We start from the raw sequence: 23,772 nt of genomic DNA, 5'->3' as shown, positions 1-23,772 counted from the left end.
TTCCTCTTACTCTCTAACAACTTTCCTTCTCAGGTGGATCTTTTCACTTTCCTTCCAGAGGCTGAAATATGATATTAGTGGATTATAACCCTTGAAAAATACATATATGTATACACACACACACACACACACACACACACACACACATAAATTATAGAATTGATTCAGGCAAGAGTTATCAGTGAATGCTAAAATGACTAGCAGGTGAAAGTTTGATGAGAAACAAATAGGATGTTTAAATAGTCTCAAAGTTTCCTTTCACAAATTATTAATTATAAAGGAAGAAATAACTTTACAATGCCAGAACCTATTTACTCCCTTAACCAAGTCTTCAATGTTAACATCATCAGTAATGGGACACATTAGCATTATTTGTCTCTGATGTTATGTACTGAGAAGAACATAACATCCCCTAAGAATTACGCCTATCAAAATGCATAATCTCAGAGTATAATCCTGAGGGAACACCCATAACATGCCCAAATTGAGGGCATTCTATAAAATAACTGCCTGATAGCTTTAAAAAATCGTATCATGAAAGACAAAGGCCGAAGAACTGTTTCAGATTAAAGAAGACTCAAGAGGGCAGCCCCCGTGGTGCAGCGGTTTAGTGCCGCCTGCAGCCTGGGGTGTGATCCAGGAGACCGGGGATCGAGTCCCATGTCGGGTTCCCTGCATGGAGCCTGCTTCTCCCTCTGCCTGTGTCTCTGCCTCTCTCTCTCTCTCTCTCTCTCTCTCTCTCTCTCTCTCTCTCCCTCCCTCCCTCCCTCCCTCCCTCTCCCCCCCCCCCCCCCGTGTGTGTGTGTGTGTGTGTGTGTGTGTGTGTGTGTGTCTATGAATAAATGAATAAAATCTTAAAAAAAAAAAAAAGACTCGAGACATAACAATAAATCTACATTTGACCCTGGATTGGATCCTGGCCTAAAGGGGATGGTGGTAAAATTGCTATGAAGGACATTATCAAAACCTGCAGCTAATAAAGGAGAATATATGAGCACCTGGCTGGCTTAGTTGTTGGAGCATACAACTCTTGATCTTGGGGTCATGAGTTTGAGTCCCACATTGAGTATAGAGTGTACTCAAACTCTTAAAAAAAAAAAAAAAAATAGGGCACACTGTGGTGCCCTGGAGTGAGCAAAGAGCACCAAAACATTTTCTAGAAAGTGCAAACATATCTGTCCTGTTCTGGGCATTTGGAGTTACACAGGGTAAATAAGTTCTTCTATTACAATATGGAAAACTCACACAGTGAGTTTCTTCTTTTTATCAGCTACTAGTCAGTGGCTTTCAACCTTGTCTACACATTGGAATTATCCAAGTAAATGTAAAACAATACTAATTATCTAAGTCCTTGCAACTGAGATACCCTGATTTCATTGTTCTGGGATATGGCCTGGGTGTGGGATTTTTTTTAAAGATCCCCACCTTTCTCTCATCTGTAGCCAAGATTGAGAACCATGTTAGCTGCTAGCCGTGTTTGGTAGATTTGATTAGAGGGTGGAGGAAAGGAAAAATGTAAGAATTTGATAAAGTTATGAGTATGAGATACCATGGCTCACTTGTTGCACTCTTTGGCTCTTACCATCTTCTTCCCTATCTTCCTTATTTACACTTCAGAAAAACCATTAACCCTGCTTGTCATTCATTTTCAGCTTTTTTTTTTTTTTTGATTCTCTGAAATAGTACTTCTTCTGTTAACATTTTGTGTCCTTTGATGACCAAGATGTCTATGTTGACATAAAAAGATCCCTATCTTCCTTGTTTACACTTCAGAAAAACCATTAACCTTGCTTGTCATTCATTTTCAGCTTTTTTTTTTTTGATTCTCTGAAATAGTACTTCTTCTGTTAACATTTTTTTGTGCTTTGATGACCAAGATGTCTATGACATAAAAAGGTGTATTATTTATTTATTTATTTATTTTTAATTTATTTTTTAAAAATTTATTTATTCTTTAAAAACTCACCTAACTCGGGGCGCTTGGGTGGTTCAGTCGGTTAAGCATCTGATTCTTGGTTTTGGCTCAAGTCATGATTTCAGGGTTGTGGGGTTGAGCCCTGATCATCGGGCTCTACACTCAGGGAGTCTGCTTGAGAGTCTCTCCCTCTTTTTTTTCCCCCTTCTTCCTCTAAAATAAATACATCTTTAATAATAATAATAATAATAATAAAAGAAACATCACCTGACTCTTCAAACCTTCTCTTATAATGAGTCCTGGTAACCCTTTTTCATTCAGGTATTTGTAAAAGTTTAAGACTTTTGAATTGAATCACAGCTGGTAAATACCATATTTTAAAAAATGAATATGGGCAGCCCCGGTGATGCAGCAGTTTAGCGCCGCCTGCAGCCCAGGGCATGATCCTGGAGACCCTGGATCGAGTCCCACGTCAGGCTCTCTGCATGGAGCCTGCTTCTCCCTCTGCCTGTGTCTCTCCTTCTCATTCTCTCTCTTTGTCTCTATGAATAAATGAATAAAATCTTTAAAAAAAAAATGGATAGACTGTGTTCCTTCTACTTCCTGCAACACCCACCAGAACTGCCACTGGAGCATATTCCTTAAGGTTATGCTAGAATTGGAATAGTTTCAGTTACATCCTGTTTTAATTCTTCAGCTCCTGGCTGCTGTTCACAGTTCAGACTTTTGAAACCCTGCTGCTTGTCCTTTACTGTTCCTAGAAGTAAATGATGGGATCCCTAAGAGCTAGATTTGGCAGCAGAGGACTTGATGGAGAGGAGAATGACTCTCAAGGGCCCAGCTTTTCTGGCTATGCTATTTTTGCAGTTGTTGATTAAATAAAACTGATTTTCGTAACTTTAATTTGTTTGCCTTGTTGGCAGTGGATATTGACATAACAGGCTTTTTCAGTGCTCGACATCTGTGTTTCTTACCAGTTTCATCCTTCCCATATAAAGGATTTAGCAGATTCCATAGTTTGCTGTCCCCACTGTTTCTATGCTGGTGAATGAGATCTAGTTAAAATGAACATCAAGCGGAGTCATAAACATGGCAGTATTGTTGAAGAGTTTAAGGGTATTGATGGAAGGTTGAACTGAAAGTAGCCAGCTTGTTTTTTATTTTTATTTTTTTTATGGGCTTAGTGGTGTATTTTCTTCTTTATTTTCTTTTTCTTTTTAATTTTGTTTATTTATTCATGAGAGACACACAGAGAGGCAGAGACACAGGCAGAGGGAGAAGCAGGCTCCATGCAGGGACCCGACGCGGGTCTCGATCCCGGGACTCCAGGATCACACCCTGGGCCGAAGGCAGGCACCAAACCGCTGAGCCACCCGGGCTGCCCTCTTCTTTCTTTTAAAACCAGTTGAGGACTATTACCTTCTTTTCTTTAAACAAATTTTTTTTTAATAAAGATTTTATTTGGGAGAAAGAGCAAGTGCACAAGCAGGGGGAAGGAGCAGAGGGAGAAGCAGACTCTCTGTTGAGCAGGGAGCCAGATGTGGGGCTTGATCCCAGGACCCTGAGATCATGACCTGAGCCGAAGGCAGATGCTTAACTGACTGAGCCACCCAGGTACCCTATTACCTTCTTTTCTTTCAGCTCCAGCTTTCTGAAGATAGGTGAGCCTGGTCCTTAAGATAGTGATGACAGACAGCCCTGGCATTTCACAGTGCAGGGCCTGAGCACTCATTCAAGATTGTGCCTTTAAAAATGACTCTGGTTTGTACCATTCTTGAAGCTTCAAGATTATATTTTTTTGTTAGATCGATTGAATAAGATGGAGCCTTGAAGCCCATTAACTTCTTAAAGTGCTAATTAGAGCAGGGATTCTCAGGTCTGGTTGTGTGTTAGAATCACTTGGAGGAACTTTAAAAAATAGGAATGTATGAGTTCTCCTTGATAGGCTGATTTATTTGGTCCAGAGTAGAATCTGAGAATTGTTATTTTTATAAATACCTCCCAGGTAATATTACTGTGTGGCCCACGTTGGAAACCTCTGGATTCAGCAGTCAGGAGACAAGTTCTAAGGGCAGCTCTGTCATGAACTCGCTTTGTGATCTTTGAGCCTCAGTTCTTTTTTTTTTTTTTTTTTTGAAGTTGAGCTTGAGTGAATGAATGTGGATACCTGGAGTCTCTGGTTTGAAAACAGATTTGTGAACCTGTTTTGTACCTACATTTATTTTTTTTTTTTTCCTTGGGACCTTGAAATTCTGATGGAAGATCATCACTCAGCTGCCATTCCCTCCCTATTGTAGTAAGATATCATGAGATATGTTTTTTCCCCCACTCCTGTACTTCCTAAGATCTGGATTGCACCTTCCTCTCTGGCCATAACCTCAAAGATGGTATCTTTATCAATGGGTCAAGTAATCTTCTATGGATTTGAATTGTACCTGTCCTATAATTTTTAAATTCTCTTTAGTTGCTGCCCTGCCTCTGGTCAGCTGTCATTTATTACAGAGTGTAGTATTTTGTTCTAGTTTTCTGGTCTTTGGATATCACCAGTTTGCTCTCTTTTGTAGGAGAAATCTTTGAATTAAAGGCTGAACTCAATAATGAAAAGAAAGAAAAGAGGAAGGAGGCTGTGAAGAAAGTGATTGCTGCCATGACTGTGGGGAAGGACGTTAGGTAAGGGTAATCACTCCTACTGTTGGTCACTTTTGACCCATACCCTGTTTGTGGTTTTACTACTTTTCATTTAACTTTCGTAATTGTAGAATCTATAAGAATGGGCTTGTCCCACTGAAAGACCATGAGGAAGTATAATTGCTTTTACATTAACACCATGACTTAAATTTTTCTGAAGAATGAAACCAGTTTGATTTTGTTGTATAGAGATCTAGCATAAAACCTCCTGAGAACTGGCACAGTTAATAGACCTGCTGCTGAAGTAGTTTTAGAAGATAGAAGTGTACTGAGAAGCAGAAGCTCATATGTTCTTTAATTGGTTCAAGCTAGTGTCCTTAACTCTACAATGGTAGATTCAGTTGCTGAATTCAAGATGAAAATCGATGTTAACAAAGTCCATTATGTCTTTTCTCCCCACCTCTGTAATTCAGCCAGACCATTTGGAAATAGGTACGGATTATCCACAGGCCCCCAAGGATTCACAAGATCCTTTCTGGGGGATTTGTGAGGTCAAAGCTATTCTTATACATAGTATTATTTGCTTTTTTCACTGTGTTGACATTTGCATTACTGGTGCCTTAGTGTAAATCAGAGTAGCAGTGTCAAACTGTAACAGTAGTTCTTGTATTTGTCACCACTAATACTTGCAGGAAAAAAGGGCAGTTTCACTTAAGACTACTCTTCATGAAGCATTTAGAATTTATTTTATTAAGCTTTGAACCTTGAGTACAGATCATTTTAATATATGATAAAGTAGGAGTTATCCATAAAGCTCTTCTGTGGCATAGCAAAGTGTGATAGTTGACTTGGAAAAAAGCCCTTGCACAATTGTTTGAAATGGGAACACCATTTTTAAGTGAAAGAATGATTGACAGACAAATTATAGTTAATCAGACTTCAGTATTTGGGGACATTTTCTCAAAAACGAACAAAGTGAACCTGTCACTTTTAGAGAAAAAATTTGACAGTAGATATATTTCGAGCTTTAAAGTAAAAATTAGATTGTTGGAAAACTTGTATCTTGCAACATGAGCTTGACAGCTTCCCAGTAATTACAGACTTCTCTAATGAGCTTGGTGGTGAAATTAGTGAATGTATTATTTTCTGTTATATAGATTGTATCATCATTGGGAAGATCTGCATAAACTCAACCAATATTTTCCAAATGACCAATGCATATATCACAAAATTATGGGTAAAAGATCCATTCAAAATAAGTGACAAATGAATAGATTTTAATGCAGTCAATTATTAAAAGTTTGATATGGTTTCAGATTCCACATAGCAACTTTTTTTTTTAAAGATTTACTTATTTATTTATTTATTTATTTTAGGATTTTACTTATTTATTCATGAGAGACAGAGAGAGGGGGGGGGGGGGCAGAGACACAGGCAGAGGGAGAAGCAGGCTCCATGCAGGGAGCCCGATATGGGACTCGATCCTCAGTCTCCAGGATCAGGCCGAAGGCGGCGCTAAACCACTGAGCCACCCGGGCTGCCCCAAGATTTACTTATTTTAAAATATATTTTTTAAATTTTTATTTATTTATGATAGTCACAGAGAGAGAGAGAGAGAGAGAGGCAGAGACATAGGCAGAAGGAGAAGCAGGCTCCATGCACTGGGAGCCCGATGTGGGATTCGATCCCGGGTCTCCAGGATCGCGCCCTGGGCCAAAGGCAGGCACCAAACCGCTGCGCCACCCAGGGATCCCGATTTACTTATTTTAAAGAGAGGAAGAGAGCATAAATGTGCAAGCAGGGAAGAGACAGAGGGAGAGAATCTCAAGCAGACTTCCCACTGAGCACAGAGCCTGATACAGGTCTTGATTCCATGGTCTTGAGATCATGACCTGAAGCAGACAGTTAATCCACTGAGCCACCCAGGCACCCCTACAACTAACTTTTATGGAACTACCATTTGTGAACTGAAAAAGAAAAGAAAAAGAAAAACAAAGTATTTATCTAGCTTTAATGTATCAAGGAATATCCAGTTAATCTGAAAAAACCGTTAAAATACTCTTCCCTTGGGTGTCTGGGTGCCTCAGTTAGTTAAGTGTCTACCTTTGGCTCAGGTCATGATCCTAGGGTCCTGAGATCGAATCCTGAATTGGGCTCCCTGCTCAGCAGGTGTCTGCTTCTCCCTCTCCTTCTTCCCCTCCCCCCTGTTCATTAGCTCTCTCTCTCAAATTAAAAAAAAAATTCCTCCCTTTTCCGATTAATATATGTATATGATTTTCTTATACTTCAGCTAAAACAATATTCTACAGCAGGTTGAATGCAGGGGCAAATATGAAGATGGAGCTATTTTTGCTTAAACTAGACATTAAGAGATTTGCAAAAATGAAAAACAATTTTTTTTAAAGATTTTATTATTCATGAGAGACAGAGGAATGGCAGAGACACAGATCAGAGGGAGAAGCAGGCTTCCTGCAGGGAACCAGATGTGGGACTCGATCCTGGACCCCAGGATCACACCCTGAGCCAAAAGCAGATGCTCAACCACTGAGCCACCCAGGTGTACCAATGTCATCTTAATTATTATTTATTTATTTAAGATTTTATTTATTTATTCATGAGAGACACAGAGAGAGACAGAGACACAGGCAGAGGGAGAAGCAGGCTCCATGCAGGGAACCCAATGCGGGACTCAATCCCGGGTCTCGATCCCAGGTTTCCAGGATCAGGCCCTAGGCCGAAGGCAGTGCCAAACCATTGGGCCACCCGAGCTGCTGTCATCTTAATTTTTGAAAGATAAAAATTTTTGCAATAAAATGTTTGTTAATATGAAATGCATTTATTATTGTTTTTTAAATATTTTATTTATTCATGAGAGACAGAGAGAGGCAGAGACATAGGCAGAGGGAGAAGCAGACTCCTCAAGGGGAGCCCGATACAGGACTGGATCCTGGACCCCGTGATCACGCCCTGAGCCAAAGGCAGACGTTCAACCACTGAGCCACCTTGACATCCCACGTTTATTATTTTAAATGCATTGGTGTTTTAAAATAATTCTCAGTTTTAATTCCTGATACCATAAAATATCAGAAGGTATAACCCACATGAACAAAAACTCTTTGGGATCTCAATAATTTTTAGAGTGTAAAGGGTTTCCTGAGACCAGGAAGGTGAGAGCAGCTTCCTCAACCAGATCAGAGGCCCAGGTCGAAACCGTGGCAGTTAGAGACTCCGATATCTTCTTGTGCTTCAGGTGTTGCTGCTCTGAGGTGGTTTTTGTTACTGGAGTTTTGTTTGTTAGCATATACACATTTAGTCCTTAACCTGCTGTTCTGTGACCGTCTATCTCAGAGGTTGGTAGACTTTTTCTGGGAAGGGCAAGAGAGGAAATACTTTAGGTGTAGCAATCCAAGAGGCAAAAAAAAAAAGTGGAAGATATTATATAGGCAATTATATAACAAAAGAGCAACCAATTTACCACAATTTGTTGATGAAACCTAAGTATAATAATTTCCTATTACAAATCTAATGAGAAGATAGAATTCTTTTGCGGGGGGGGGGGGGGTGGGCATAATGTTTTGTTTAACTGGGGTCCAAAGTAAATATTCTCTATCATTAAATCATTAAATGTCCATCTAAAAAACACTTTGAGCTTATGGCTCATGCAAAAGTAGTGGTGGGCTGTATTTCGTGCACAGGCTATAGTTTTCCTACTCTGGATCAATCTAGTCCCTGGTGGGCTATTTTTGCCAAGGAATAAATGTAGCTTGAGAACATCAGTACTGATGAACTGGTAAGTCAACATACTTGATTAGTGGGCTTTGTGTTCTCACCAAGATTACTTCTATAACCTAGAAAAGTTAAACCTCTTTGAGTTTTCTTTTGTATGCTTGGTAAATACTAGTTAATCTGTTAATTGCTAATGATTTATTTTGTGCTTATGCTATCCCACATATCATAATTTAAAAGGATAGTAGATGTTTTTAGCCTTCACTGCACTTACTATGTAGTTGAGGAGACCCAAAATTTGAAAAATTAGGGAATAATAAAATACAGTTTTGTGATTAGGTACTAGAATGTGTACATTAAAGGCAATAGGAGTTCTGCAAAAGGGAGATCCAAGTAAATAAGAATAGTTGAGGAACACTTCTTGTAGGAGATGGGATTTGTACTGGGCCTAGATACAAAGGAACAGAATAAATAGAGATTAGGTATTCGTAGATGATCACATTTCAGTTACTTGCAAGTAACTTCAAGTTCAGTGCTCTGTGGTAGAAATACAATGCGAACCACATACATAATTTTACATTTTCTGATAGCCAAGTTTGAAAAAGGGAAATATAGATGAAGTTAATTTTAATAATATATTTTACTTAATGCAGTACATCCAAAGTGTCATTTCAGCATGAAATAAATTTAATGAGGTGTTTTATGTTGTATCTTTCATACTAAATATTCAAGATCTAATGTGTGTTTTATATATACATCACATTTCGGTTCAGATTGGTCACATTGCCAGTGAGCTACACATGACTAGTGGCTACCATACTAGAAAGTTGAGGTTTCTAGCTTTATAGGCTAGTACTTAACAGTTTTTACCTCTAGAACTTGTTCTTGATCAAGATCTTCTTGATCTTGTGCAGGTTGTTGGAATTATTCAGGATCTTACATTTGCTAATGTGTCACATTTATTACAAGTTTTTACAGTTGTTTTGCCCATGAGTTACTCTAGGAAATGGTAAGACATTCATTTTGGGGGAGTGTAATGTTTATTGAATACATGTGCATGAAACTACATTAGGTGTGTACACTCAGGTTAAATGACATTTAGAGCAGAAGTCATTGGTTTGTTGGAGATATGGTGGATTCTTTGACTTTGCAAAACATCTTCCTATTTGTAAATAACTTTCTGCTTATTGTGTGTGTGTACAGGAGCCATTACCATGTGACTGGTTATTTCAGTCATTCTCTTTCCTGTAGAAATATATTGATGTTTGCTTTTTCTGTACTTGTAGTAAGCTGTTAAGTTCTTAAAATTCAGGGGCTCCTGGGTGGCACAGTAAGTTAAGCATCTGATTCTTGGTTTCAGCTCCAGTCATGATCTCAGGGTTGTGAGGTCAAGCTCCACCTAAGGCTCAGAGTCTACTTGGGATTCTTTCTCCTCCTCTCTTTGCCCCTCCCACTCGTGCTTTTGCCTGTTCTCTCTCTCTCTCTCTCTCTCTCTCTCTCTCTCTCTCTCTCAAATAAATTTTTTAAAAAGTATTTAAAATTTATGTAGTACTTTGATAAAGCCTAGGAGGAAGGTTAATTACCAGTCTCTCCTAAAAAATTATAGTTAATGTGTACTTGAAAAAATACAGCTTATATTTTAAAATCAAATAAATTCATTCCTTCCAAACTAATGATTTGGAGGCCATTCCAAAATAAAGCCACTGTTTGGCTTTATAAGAGAGTAGGAAATCATGAAATGACTTGAACTTTGGAAAAGTGTGAGCTTTTATATCTGAGGACACTGAAATTTTCATTTGTCTGAGTTTGTAATATTAAGAATAAATTCTAGAAGGGAATCAAGACTTCTTAGAAAAATGACTGGTTTCAGTTTTGAGATTAGAAATGTATGAGGAAATCTTGGTTAGTGAATCGTGTCCTACCAGAAAGTGAGGAGGCTGATGAAAATGCAGGATTACATCACAGGAACTCAGAAGCTAGCTGAGTAAGTTCCCACTGCCCAAGGATAGAATATGAACATTGAAAAGGTAGCAGCCATAGTGCTTCGAACCTGCAGTATGTAGAATTACTGTTAGTTTCTGTGTGTGATAAAGATTGTGCTTTTAAAAAACAAGATTCCAAAAAAAAAAATAAATAAAAATAAAAAACAAGATTCCTAAAGATATGCCCTAAAATATGTATGAAATTACATAATGTCTAGGATTTGGTTAAAAATAATCCAGACTGGGGCTTCTGGGTAGCTCAGTCGGTTAAGTGTGCAATTCTTGATCTCAGCTCAGGTCCTGATCTCAGGGTCATGAGTTCAAGTCCTATGTTGGGAAAAAAATCCAGAGCAACTAGGTGGGATAGGGACAGGGGAAGGGATGTTGGATTGAGGACATGTATAAAACAAGATTGGACATGTATTAATGCTTCTTTGCAGCTGGGTGATGGATACATTGGGTTCATTATATTGCTCTACTTTTTTTTTTTTTTTTTTTTTAAGATTTTTTTATTTATTCATGAGAGACACACAGAGAGAGAGGCAGAGACACAGGCAGAGGGAGAAGCAGGCTCCATGCAGGTAGCCTGACATGGGGCATGATCCCGGGTCTCCAGGATCAGGCCCTGGGCTAAAGGTGACGCTAAACCACTGAGCCACCGAGCTGCCCATATTGCTCTACTTTTGTTAGAAAATTTGCTGGGACGCCTGGGTGGCTCAGCGTTTGAGCATCTGCTTTTGTCTCAGGGCGTGATCCCGGGATCCGGGATCGAGTCCCACATCGGGCTCCCTGCGAGGAGCCTGCTTCTCCCTCTACCTGTGTCTCTGCCTCCCTCTCTCTCTCGGTGTCTCTCATGAATAAATAAATAAACTTAAAAAATTTTTTTTGCTAACAATGAAAAGTTTCTTAAATCTATTTTATTTTTTATTTTTATTTTTTTTAAAGATTTATTTATTTATGATAGACATAGAGAGAGGCAGAGACATAGGAGGAGGGAGAAGCAGGCTCCATGCTGGGAACCCGACGTGGGACTCGATCCCGGGACTCCAGGATCGCGCCCTGGGCCAAAGGCAGGCGCTAAACCGCTGAGCCACCCAGGGATCCCCTTAAATCTATTTCAGAGATCTTCTTGGGTCTTGTACTACAGTTTCCTTAGAAATTGAGATCAGTGTTAATGGTTATCACTGTGGGGACATACTTCTTTGCATCAGATCACTTTGTAAAGGCTATTTCTCCATATTCTATCCAATAGCTTGACACCAACATCTATTCATTTTCCTTTTCTTTTTTCTCTTCTCTTCTCAGCTCTCTTTTTCCAGATGTAGTGAACTGCATGCAAACCGACAACCTGGAATTAAAGAAGCTTGTTTATCTCTATTTGATGAACTATGCCAAGAGTCAGCCAGACATGGCCATCATGGCTGTCAACAGCTTTGTGAAGGTAACATTTCCACCCCTAGGAACTCAAGACCAGTCTTGTCTACCTCAAGTAGGCTTTTCGGAAAGTATTGTTTGATGTAGGTAATGTTTGCATTGCAAATAAGCAACCTCTGTTGCAAAAGAGAGCCTCTAGAGAAGTACTGGCAGTGACTAAGAGTGTTCAGGTTTTTAAGCATTCTTTATGCCAGCATTCGTCATCCAGTTCAAACCATATGGAGAGCCTTCTGTTAGCTGGTTTTGGTGCATCCTTGCCAGATGGGAGAAGAAAGCCAGAAGAAACCTTCCCAGGCTCACAAAGGTTAGGCATATCATTGAAGTTTCAGTAACCTGGGTTTTATCTATTTTATCATGGGGAAAATTATGCTTATGGGTCAGAAGTTGTAGAAACTCAAGGAGTAACTACTTCTGTTTTTACTTAATAGGTCTTAACACTCAATTTTTTTTTATTCTGGAAACTTCCAAACATATTCAAGTAGAGGGAATAATAGTATTATAAATCCCTAAATCCCCATCTTGTAGTTTCAGTGGTTACCAACCCGTGACGAGTCTTTTTTTTTTTTTTTCCTTAAGATTTTATTTATTTATTTGAGAGAGAGTGCACAAGCTGTGGGAGGGGCAGAGGGAGAGAGGGAAGGAGATTCTCAACTGAGCAGGGAGCAGGACCCTGGGATCATGACCTAAGCTGAAGGCAGACGCTTAAGCAACTGAGCCACCCAGGCACCCCAACCCATGACCAATCTTATTTATTCTCCCTATTCATGCTTTCCTGACTCCCACTCCTCCTAATGGATAATTTTAAAGCAGATTCCAAACATAAAGATGAAAAGTCATTTCATCCTTGTAAGATCTCCTTTTAAGATTTATTCATTTGAGAGAGCAAGAAAGTGAATGCATGTGCAGGGTGGGGGATATTTGCAGACTGACTCGGGAGTGGTACACGTTTTTCCAATTCCTCATTTTTTTCCTGTTGTTAAGGCACATCTAGTAACAGCCATGGTGATGGTAATACCAGTTGACTTCTGCCCTACCCTGGAATGAATACTACCGGGCATTTCTTCATTGTGTTTGTAAAATAGTTAAATGAATTCCTAACCTAAACTCTTAAATAGGCAATTAAGATTTATACTTAGGAAACAATAGTATGGGGGATTAGTGTCTGATACAGAGTGTAACTGGAAGCTTACATAAAGGAAATGTTCTTCTGAGGCTTGTATAAACTAGACTGTTTACTTTTTAATCACTATGTATACCTGTAGTTGTCAATGATTTTTTTCTTTTTTTCTTCTTCCTCTTCCTCTTTTTCTTTTTTTTTTCTCCTCTCTCTCTCTCTCTCTCTCTCTCTCTCTTTCTCTTTCTTTTTAGGATTGTGAAGATCCCAATCCTCTAATTCGGGCCTTGGCAGTCAGGACCATGGGGTGCATCCGGGTGGACAAGATTACAGAATATCTCTGTGAGCCTCTACGCAAGTGCTTAAAGGATGAAGATCCCTATGTTCGGAAAACAGCAGCAGTTTGTGTGGCAAAACTCCATGATATCAATGCCCAAATGGTGGAAGATCAGGGATTTCTGGATTCTCTGCGGGATCTCATAGCAGATTCAAATCCAATGGTAATAAGCTTCTGCTTTTATAGAGAGCAGTACTTAAAATGCATCCCTTTAAAAAGAATGTTTATTTTATTTTTTTAAGATTATTTATTCATGAGAGATACAGAGAGAGACAGAGGCAGAGACACAGGCAGAGGGAGAAGCAGACTCCATGCAGGAAGCCCAATATGGGACTCCATCCCGGGTCTCCAAGATCACGCCCTGGGCCGAAGATGGCGCTAAACCTCTGAGCCACCGAGGCTTCCCTAAAAAGCATGTGTATTTTTATTTTTAAAATTTTTAAAGATTTATTTATTTATTTATTCATGATAGACATAGAGAGAGGCAGAGACATAGGCAGAGGGGGAAGCAGGCTCCATGCTGGGAACCCGACGCAGGACTCGGTCCCGGGACTCTAGGATCATGCCCTGGGCCAAAGGCAGGCACCAAACTGCTGAGCCACCCAGGGATCCCCTAAAAAGCATATTTAAAACAAATCTTGTCTCTGGAGTATTGAAACAGATTAGCTATGAGAAACATGAATTCTGTGTGTCCCTCAGATTATGTCTCACACATTAGTTGTTTTCTCAAGTGAAAACCAAGTGCTACTAAAATACAGGGGTCTTAAAGCAAACATTTGTATCATGCCTACCCCTGTGTTTGCTCAGAAACCTTGGCTCTTTAATAATTTTTTAAGAGTTTTACCTTAATATATATATATATATATTTTTTGTTTTCCATTCATGAGAGACACACAGAGAGAGGCAGAAACATCGGCAGAGGAGAAACAGGCTCCCTGCAGGGAGCCTGATGCAGAACTGTATCCTAGGACCCCAGGATCACATCCTGAACCGAAGGCAGATGCTCAACCGCTAACCCACACAGACGTCCCTATATCAGTTTTTTAAAGATTATTTCTTCAGACATTTGTGGTCTTTTCTGGTGTGGGAGTAGAAACAAAGTTTTATTTATTGCCTAGTTATTGTAATGCATTCTTATACAGGAAAATTCTAAGACAAAATTCTTTTCGACAATATTCTAAGTGTTTGGCAGCTAGAACATAACACTTTAAAGTTTGGGGACCTTTTATTTCTCTTACTAATATTTTTAACTTTGTCCATATAATGAAGGGGAGAAAGTCCCAAGTGGTATGTTGACTCTGCTAGTAACTGGAGCTCATTTGAATGGAGTGATTGATTACTAGGTGCCATTATTGAGAAGATGGAGGAATAAGGCCTCCCCTTTTTGCCTAATGTACTCTTTACTTGGAGGTGAATAACTTTGAGTTAATCACCGGATAACCTCTGAATGCTTTCTTTGTTGTTGAACTTTATGAAATAGAGTTGGAATTTGCCTTGAAATAGACATTGTCTCTTACTTGCAAATCATGTGCTCAGATCTCTGCTTTAATATTTCATCTGGTTCATCTTATTCTTTGAGTAGCCTTGGCTTTTATTATCTTTCAAATTTAGCATCAAGGTCAAGGGATGAAGAAAACCACGTTTTGTTTTGTTTTGTTTTAAGGTACTATGGTACCTATCATTAGGAATCTTTTAGCTATGGGATGCCTGGGTGGCTCAGCGTTTGAGCGCCTGCCTTTGGCCCAGGGTGTGATCCTGGAGTCCGGGGATGGAGTCCCGCATCGGGCTCCCTGCATGGAGCCTGCTTCTCTTTCTGCCTGTGTCTCTGCCTCTCTCTCCCTCTGTGTCTCTCATGAATAAATAAATAAAAATCTTAAAAAAAAAAAAAAAATCTTGTAGCCACCTTCCAGGCACAGAAGCTGGTGCAGGTGTGTATGTGCTTAAACCATGACTTCTGATAGGTGTCACCACCAGCATTAGAAGATTCAACCTTTCTTTTTTTCCCTCGAGTAAGACCATGTGGCACATTTTTTTTAAAATTCCATAAGGAAAGATACAAGGCATTAGTATCTATTTTATAGAATGTTTAGCTGGTCCCAAGTTGTGTTTTGGTGTTGCTTTTGAGTCACTCTTACCCTAAGCCACTGTCTTTGAAATTTTCTACTTGAGGACAAATGAGAAGATAATAAGTGTTTGGGCTCCATGCTCCAGATTTCAGGCTTCCAAATAAACAGGATATCATGCAATCCATGGAAACTTGTTTAAATACCCAGTGGGGCTAACAATGTGCAGTGGAGTGAGGTGAAAATGAATTATAACTCATATAGGTAATTCCAGTTTAGGGAGAAAAAGGCATCTTTGCAATAATGTAAGTTTCTTTCTTTTTTTTTTTTTTTTTAATAATGTAAGTTTCTTGAAATAGAACCTGTAAAATTAGATGGTCAGGGATAGGGGCTAACTGATGGTTTAATAAAGAATTTTTGTTCGTTTGTTTGGTACCCAAGCGCTTAGATTTTTGTCCAGTTGAGAGGATGGAAGGATTCTGGAACAAGCCTAATTTGACCTATTTTAAGTTTTTATTGTGGAGGAGGGACTGGTTTTTGTCCAGCCCACCATATTCTCAAGTAATATATGTGTTTATACATATGTTTACTTTTTATTATTGGAATTTTCAAACGTATTCAAACTTAGAGTGACTAAATGAAAACAATAGATAAATAAAATGAGCCCATTTATCATCTTCTGTTGTCCCCCGTTTCATACTTATACATATGTGATTTATTTATTTTTTTATTTTATGATAGTCACAGAGAGAGAGAGAGAGAGGCAGAGACATAGGCAGAGGGAGAAGCAGGCTCCATGCACTGGGAGCCTGATGTGGGATTCGATCCTGGGTCTCCAGGATCGCGCCCTGGGCCAAAGGCAGGCGCCAAACCGCTGCACCACCCAGGGATCCCCACATACGTGATTTAAACAGGCAACACATCAATGGGTCTCTTTGAATGTAATAAAACACTATAATAAACTATAATACTCTTAAAATTTCTTTTTTTTTTTTTTTTTAAGATTTTTTATTTATTTATTTATTCTTGAGAGATAGAAGGAGAGACAGAGCCAGAGACACAGGCAGAGGGAGAAGCAGGCTCCATGCACCGGGAGCCTGACGTGGGATTCGATCCCGGGTCTCCAGGATCGCGCCCTGGGCCAAAGGCAGGCGCCAAACCGCTGCGCCACCCAGGGATCCCACTCTTAAAATTTCTTAACCTGTTTTTACAAATCAGGAGGTGATTTGGAGAGATTTTCACAATTATCTTTGAGAAAACTTTAGAGAAAATTTAAGATTACTTGGTAGATTTTGAGAAACTTTCAGGAATGACTTATTTTACTGTCTTTATTGTTGATTTTTCTAGAGCACATATCAGCATTATTGTTGGACCTATTGCCCTCCAAATAGAAAATCTTTCTGATTCTTGTCAGATTTTTCCGTAGCAGAATTTTCCCCTGATATTGTTTCCCTAGTATTGTTCCACCAAGCTCTAGCAAAGTGTACAGAGTGCAAAATTTAAGGTGGTACTCACATTTAGGCGTCACCTCTATACCTGCACAAGCCTGAAAGTGGAATGCCTCCTTAAATTTGTGCCTTGCTTGCCCTACTACTCTTGCCCTGGCCTTAGATTCAAATCATTTTTTGAGCTCTTCATGCTTGTTTTAGTAAAGAACTGAAAAGCTTGGGTTAAAATATACATGCCTGCTTTTGATCTTGAACCTGTACTCTTCATCTCTACTGTATGCCCTGCTTTTTACCAAAAAGCCTTACCACTGGCATTTAGACCACTGATTTTCCTTTTTTTATCAGCCGGGTCAAATGCTGTTGATAGGAAACAGATAAGTGCATGAATGTACAGTACAGTAGCTCAAACACCCGAGAAATTCCTAAGGTTTCTGATGACCAGGTGTCATTAGGAAAAAGGGAATTAATTAATTAATTTATTTATTAAATATTTTATTTATTCATTCATGAGAGATAGAGAGAGAGAGAGAGAGAGAGAGGCAGAGACACAGGCAGAGGGAGAAGCAGGCTCCATGCAGGGAGCCCGAAGTCAGACTCAATCCTGGGTCTCCAGGATCACACCTTGGGCTGAAGGTGGCACTAAACTGCTGAGCCACCTGGGCTGCCCTGAAAAAGGGAATTTAAATGTAATTGCGTACTATGCCAGGTAGATGCTTTTAGGTATATTACATAGTTCTCATATCTTCCCAGTGAAGTGGAGAGTATTCCATGTTAGAGATCAAAAAATGTCCGCTCAGGCCATTTTCCCAAAATCAGACAGCTGGTAACATAGCCAGGATCTTGACCTAGTTCTGAATCCCAATACCCATTACTGGTCCCTGCCTTCATGGATGTATGTATGTATGTGACAGGGTGTAGGTGTGTATATTTACACATATACCTGTAGAACAGTTCATTTTCTTGAAATGGTTAAGATTTTGAACATATGGAAGTCTTTATCTGTCTTACTATGGAAATGCTGTCCTCTTACTGTGATGATGGCATGAGTCCTCCTCTCTTCCTGCTCCTGAGGAATAATTTTGCCCCACTTTTGCAGTTGTTCCGCATGGTGGCAGCACTGAACCAGCAAGTATTAGAATCTCACAAAACTTAAAATGAACATTTTCAGGGGGTTCTGCCTTGGGAATTTTCTTAGTGCATTTCAGGTCATCCTACATGTGAGAGCACTAGAACACCTGCAGAAGTGACTTTGAAATCTGAGAATAAAATGTTGATCAAGATCTGAATTTTTTGCGGGTTATTTTGATCTTCAGGCTGATTCCTGGGGCTACTGTACCTCGCTGCAAGTGATAGAACTTTAGTGTGTTCTCATTCCCCTTCTGTGGGGAATCACGCCTCATTTTCCTGCAGTTATACCCTTTATACCAGTTAGAGCAGACTTTCAGTGAAATACTATTTAAAGGAGAAAAGGTAGGCTTTGAAGTAAAAACATTTTTTGTTAAAATCTAGCTCAACTTCCTTGTTGTTTCCTCTTCTGCTGAATGAGGGGAACCATTGTAGAAAAGTGTTGGGAGTATTTATTGAGCTGTTGCATAAGAAGCATGTATTCAGGTACTTGGCTCATGGGAGCCCGAGAGTAATGGCTCCTGCTGGTTAATCATGAAGTAGACATTAGGCAAATGTTAACATTATTGCTACAATAGTAGCTTCAAATGTCCTGATTCCTTTGATAGCTGTGCAAATTCATACAGTACAATCTACTTTGAGAGAATTAGAGCCAAATTTATTTTCAGACACAGATTTTATTAGTTATTTTGAAAGTTAACCTGTATTCAGAATGAGAAACCACTTTGGAGCTACAGAAAAATAGCTCCCACATTTCTTCACAGATGTCAGAATTTTTTTTAACTTCCACTAAGTGTATATTTACAAAAAAAAAAAAAAAAAAGGACTTTTGGGTGATAGTGACTATTCTGTAGCATTTTGCCCACAAATTAGGATTTTCCTTTCTATATTTATATATATATTTTTTCTTCTAAGGCATTTGAGGCATTCTGACTTCAGTTAACATGTTCATGACAGAGTCTGCTGCTCCAGAGACTGACTTAACAGCCCCACCGAGCAGTTTGCTTTAGTTTGTGAACTCTGTTCTCCTGAGACCTGTTGGCCTAGGGACTTTGCCCCTTTGATTTCTATCTTCCAAGCCTTCTCAGTTCTGCTTCCATTACTCAGAGAGCTGCCCCTTGGAAGCCTCTCTTCCACTGCTCTGCCTCCCACCAAAGCACAAATTACTAAATAAGTAAAAAACCTGTTTTTATTTGTTGAGTGTTCTGAACAAGTCATATATTCTCAGAATAGCCTCAGTTTGTCCCACAGTAGCATTTAGCAAAGGTTCTGGCTAAAACCGCCAGCTTCTTTTAATTGGAACTGATTCTGGAAAGTTGTTTTATAAAAACTAACCTCTTTTCAGAAAATGTATTTTAACTGTGTGCTAGCCAGCTGTTGGTTTTTAAGCCTTCTAGGAACTTCCCTGGTATAATCTGAAACCAGCCCCCTTGAATTGGAAGGCAGAGAGATGAAAGAGGTGGAATACTACAGATCTGTAGATGGCACTTCTAATAAGCAAAGAGAGCTTACACACAAAGCTTGTCTTGGGTGGCAGCAGGACAGTGTGGATGCCTGGCATCTGCCTGTCAAATCTTAAAAGTTTATAAAGAGGCCCTAACTGGCTTCCGTCATGTATACCATGCAGGTGAAAGTAATGGAACCCGTTCTAAGGATGGACATAGGATGAGAAACCTCTAAGGGCTGGGTTCCAGCTCACAGGTCATTTGGCAGTCACATCTTTTCAGTGATCATCCCCAACACCAGCATGTGGAAGCAGTGTAGTATTATGGCAGTGGTTGTCAACTGGGAGCAGTGTTGCTTCCTAGGGGACATCTGGCAATATGCAATATGTGGAAACACTTTTTTGGTTGTCACAACTAATGGGAGGGGTGCTTTAAACATTCTACAATGTACAGGACAGCCCCTTATAGCAAATAGTCACCCATTCCTAAATTTAGTAGTGCTAAGTTGCAAAAATTTGGATTATGGAAATAGCATATGGCCTTCTGGGCCAGAGTGGCTGCTCACTAGAAACGTTGCCTTGAGCAAGTTATTTAAAATGAGCTTCAGTTTCCTCATCTGTAGAGTGAATGTAATGATGCCTATTTTACCAATTATTTCGAATATAAAGGAGTAATTTAAAATAGTGCCTGATATTTAGTAAATAACTATTTTTTTTTTTTTTAATTTTTATTTATTTATGATAGTCACAGAGAGAGAGAGAGAGAGAGAGAGAGGCAGAGACACAGGCAGAGGGAGAAGCAGGCTCCATGCACCGGGAGCCTGATGTGGGATTCGATCCCGGGTCTCCAGGATCGCGCCCTGGGCCAAAGGCAGGCGCCAAACCGCTGCGCCACCCAGGGGTCCCCTTTAGTAAATAACTATTGAAGAACAGAGCTAGCATTGCATACTTTCTGATCATTATAATTTTTTTTATTTAGGACTTAGAAAGTTGTGGTTTGTCATCAGTCTGAGATGATACATATTGAAAAACTTAAGTCTCTAGATGACTGTGTAAATGCGAGGATTTTTATCAGAATATAAATGATGTTGGGACGCCTGGGTGGCTCAGTGGTTGAGTGTCTGCCTTTAGCTCAAGGCGTGATCCTGGATCAAGTCCTGCATTGGGCTCTCTAGGGGAAGCCTGCTTCTCCCTCTACCTATGTCTCTGTCTCTCTCTCTCTGTCTCTCATGAATAAATAAATAAATCTTAAAAAAAAAAAACATAAATGATGTCCTGTGGGCTATGTTAAATTTTCTATTAAAGATAGATCTAGAACACATAGAAAAACTTAATGACCTCACTTAATTTACTACTTTATATGACTTGTTATTCCTAAATGTATATTAATAGTAGGGTATACATTTCATATATATTAAAGTAAAATCTCGTACATAAATGAGAAATGCATAATGCTCTTCATGCCAAAAGTCCATAAAGGAGTTCTAGAGCTTGGTACAGTATTAGGCAGGTGTGAAAGTGTCAGTATGTGGTAGGCACTTAATAACCAGTAATGTGGGAGGTAATATATGCAGTCTGTCTGGGTTCCCCCAAGTAAGTAATGTTATATTTGGTACTAATGGAGGATCTACTGTTAATTTCTGCAGGAATGGAGTAAGTAGACTCATTGCTTGGATATGAGGCTGACTGCCCAGCTCTCGAATTTCCCTGATCCATCTGAATGCTTTTTTGTTTCTCCTTACAAGGGAACCAAATGTTTTTGTTTTCCTTTATAATAAACTCTGGAAATCTTTCTGTAATTCTCACTTCTTTTAAAAAATTCATTATCAATTTTTATTTTATCAGTTATTACCAACTTACAGGTTTGTTTTTTTTTAAGATTGTATTTATTTATTCATGAGAGACACAGAGAGGCAGAGACACAGGCAGAGGGAAAAGCAGTCTCCTTGCAGGAAGCCTGATGTGGGACTCAGTCCCAGGACTCCAGGATCACTCCCTGAGCCGAAGGCAGGCGCTCAACCGCTGAGCCACCCAGGCATCCCCAGGGTTTTTTTATAAGCTCATTTGTGGAGGAATAATTCTAGATTTACAGAAAAGTTGCAAAGATACAGAAAGTTTGCATATACTCTTCACTCAGTTTCACTTCATGTTAACATCTTACATAACCATGGCACATTTGTTCAAAACTAAAAATTAGCATTGGTACATTATTATTAACTAAAGTACAGATTTTATTTGAACTTCACCTGTTTTAACACAAATGTCCTTTTGCTATTCTAGGATTCAGTCCAAAATACCAAATTGCATTTAATCACTTCTTTTTATAAAGAGTTGACTCACTCTGTATGAAAAGTATCTAAAAAACAGAAAAGTTCTGTGTAATTATGAAATGGTATTTTCCCCTCAGTACCATATAACATAGTGGTTAGACTCTTGAGTCCAAAAGACTTGGGTTTGTATCCTGGTTCTGTCATTTCTCAACTCCCTAAGCTTCTTAGTATCCTCATCTACAAAGTGGAAGTAGTAAATAATCCTTCTATCATAGGATCGTTGTGAACATTGAAGGATAGAGGGCTTGCATAGCACTTAATCTTGACCGTGGTAGAGATGAAGCCCTTTATATGATAACTGCCATTTACGGTCCATATTGTATAGTCATTATGGAGTTGGATATTAATAATTTTAGAAGGGTTAATCTTTTTTTTTTTAAGATTTATTTATTTATTTATTCATGACAGACACAGAGATTGAGAGAGAGGCCAAGACACAGGAGGGAGAAGCGGGCTCCATGCCGGGAGCCCGACTCGGGACTCGATCCCGGGACTCCAGGATCGCGCTCTGGGCCAAAGGCAGGCGCCAAACCGCTGAGCCACCCAGGGATCCCCAGAAGGGTTAATCTTTAAATTGCAAACTTATTTTGATTTTTTAATATATGTTATTTAATTTTTTAATATATGTTATTTAAAGGTGGACATTGTATTTTAGGGTAATTTTTTAAAGCAATAGAGTATTGTATTTATAATATTACAAAATACATTACATTATAATGAGATAATAGATTATATAAAGGATATGTACATGTTATAAAACTATCAAACCAACTGAAGGAATGATGAAATTATTCAGCATATATTTATCTTTCAGACAGTAGGCTGTGAGATGAGATTAGGGGAAAGCACACAGCTTAGTAGTATGCTCCATACTTGCCTTGCTTACTGAATGTTCTTTACTCATTTACAATATTATATAAAGAAAACATTTCTTAAGATATGGTTTAAAAAGGCAGCACATGGGCAGCCCGGGAGGCTCAGCGTTTTAGCGCTGCCTTTGGCCCCGGGCGTGATCCTGGAGATCCGGAATGGAGTCCCACGTCGGGCTCTCTGGATGGAACCCACTTCTCCCTCTGTCTGTGACTCTGTGCCTCTCTGTGAGTCTCTCATGAATAAATAAACAAAATGCCAAAAAAAGACAGCACAATAATTGGTTACTTTGTTGCTTCAGTGCTGTAACAGAATAGCAGAGAGGAGATTGGGTGGCTCATACACAGACATAGATTTCTCAAGGTGCTAGAGGCTGGATGTCCATGGCCCAAGTACCTGCAGATTTGGTGTCTGGTGGAAGCCCACTTCCTGGTTCAGAGACAGCTGCTTTCTTCTTGTGTCTCCCACATGGCAGCTCTGTGGGCTGGGTTATTTTTTATAAGGGCGAAAATCCCATTCATAAGAGCTAAACCTTCGTGACCTCATCACCTCTTTAGGGTAATTCTGATGGTTTACCCACAAATGAACCTAGGTATAATTACAGTGTTACTTACTGCATCATTGCAGAATTACTTTTAGAAGATAATTATTCAAGGATATACCTTTAAAGCAGTTTTCATCAGCAACTTCTTGAAAATTGGATCTCTTGTACATAGTGCCCCAAAAGATCACAGCTCATTCCTTTCTTAGTGTCCCCTTTAAGATTATCTCAAGGCGTTTACTGTGGCAAAAAATTACTTTACTCTCAAAAAGGATAACAAGGGGCACCTGGGTGGCTCAGTCAGTTAAGCATCTGCCTTTGGCTCAGGTCATGATCTCAGTATCCTGGGATGGAGTCTGGCATCGGCATTGGGCTTCCTGCTCAGCGGGGAGCCTGCTTCTCCCTCCAGCGGCTCTCCCTGGTTGTGCTCTTTCTCAAATAAATGATTAAAAAATCTTAAAAAAAAAAAAAAAGGCTAATAAGTGGTATAATGATAGATTTTATGTTTTGTTCATGCTGCAGCTTGCTCTGGTGTAATTTTAGGGTCTGTGGGCCAAGTAACTGGTTATTAGTGCCTTTTGTCTGCTTATAAATATCTACTTGTAGTGTCTTGGCTTTGAGAATACTTGCATTTTCAAGATTTTGTTTATTCATGAGAGACACACAGAGACATAGGCAGAAGGAGAAGCAGGCTCCCTATAGGAGCCTGATGCAGAACTCTGTCCCAGGATCCTGGAATCATTACCTGAGCCAAAGGCAGATGCTCAACCACTGAGCCACCCAGGTGCCCCTGCAGACTACATCTTAAATCACTT

The 23,772-nt window shown here is 39.4% G+C and overlaps 1 protein-coding gene across 2 annotated transcripts in view; it reads left to right on the top strand.

Annotated features, from left to right (window-relative positions):
- Positions 1–23,772, top strand: part of AP2B1 (adaptor related protein complex 2 subunit beta 1) — a 133,894-nt gene that overhangs the window by 8,146 nt on the left and 101,976 nt on the right. For both annotated transcript variants that reach the window (XM_025996131.2, XM_025996129.2), the window contains exons 3-5: positions 4,480–4,585; positions 11,557–11,692; positions 13,054–13,299. In XM_025996131.2, the coding sequence (XP_025851916.1) occupies positions 4,480–4,585; positions 11,557–11,692; positions 13,054–13,299 (488 nt within the window). The remainder of the gene's footprint in view (positions 1–4,479; positions 4,586–11,556; positions 11,693–13,053; positions 13,300–23,772) is intronic.

Source organism: Vulpes vulpes, chromosome 2, assembly GCF_048418805.1.
Source record: "Vulpes vulpes isolate BD-2025 chromosome 2, VulVul3, whole genome shotgun sequence".
Taxonomy (NCBI): Eukaryota; Metazoa; Chordata; class Mammalia; order Carnivora; family Canidae; genus Vulpes; species Vulpes vulpes.
This window is presented reverse-complemented; position numbering and strand designations above follow the sequence as displayed.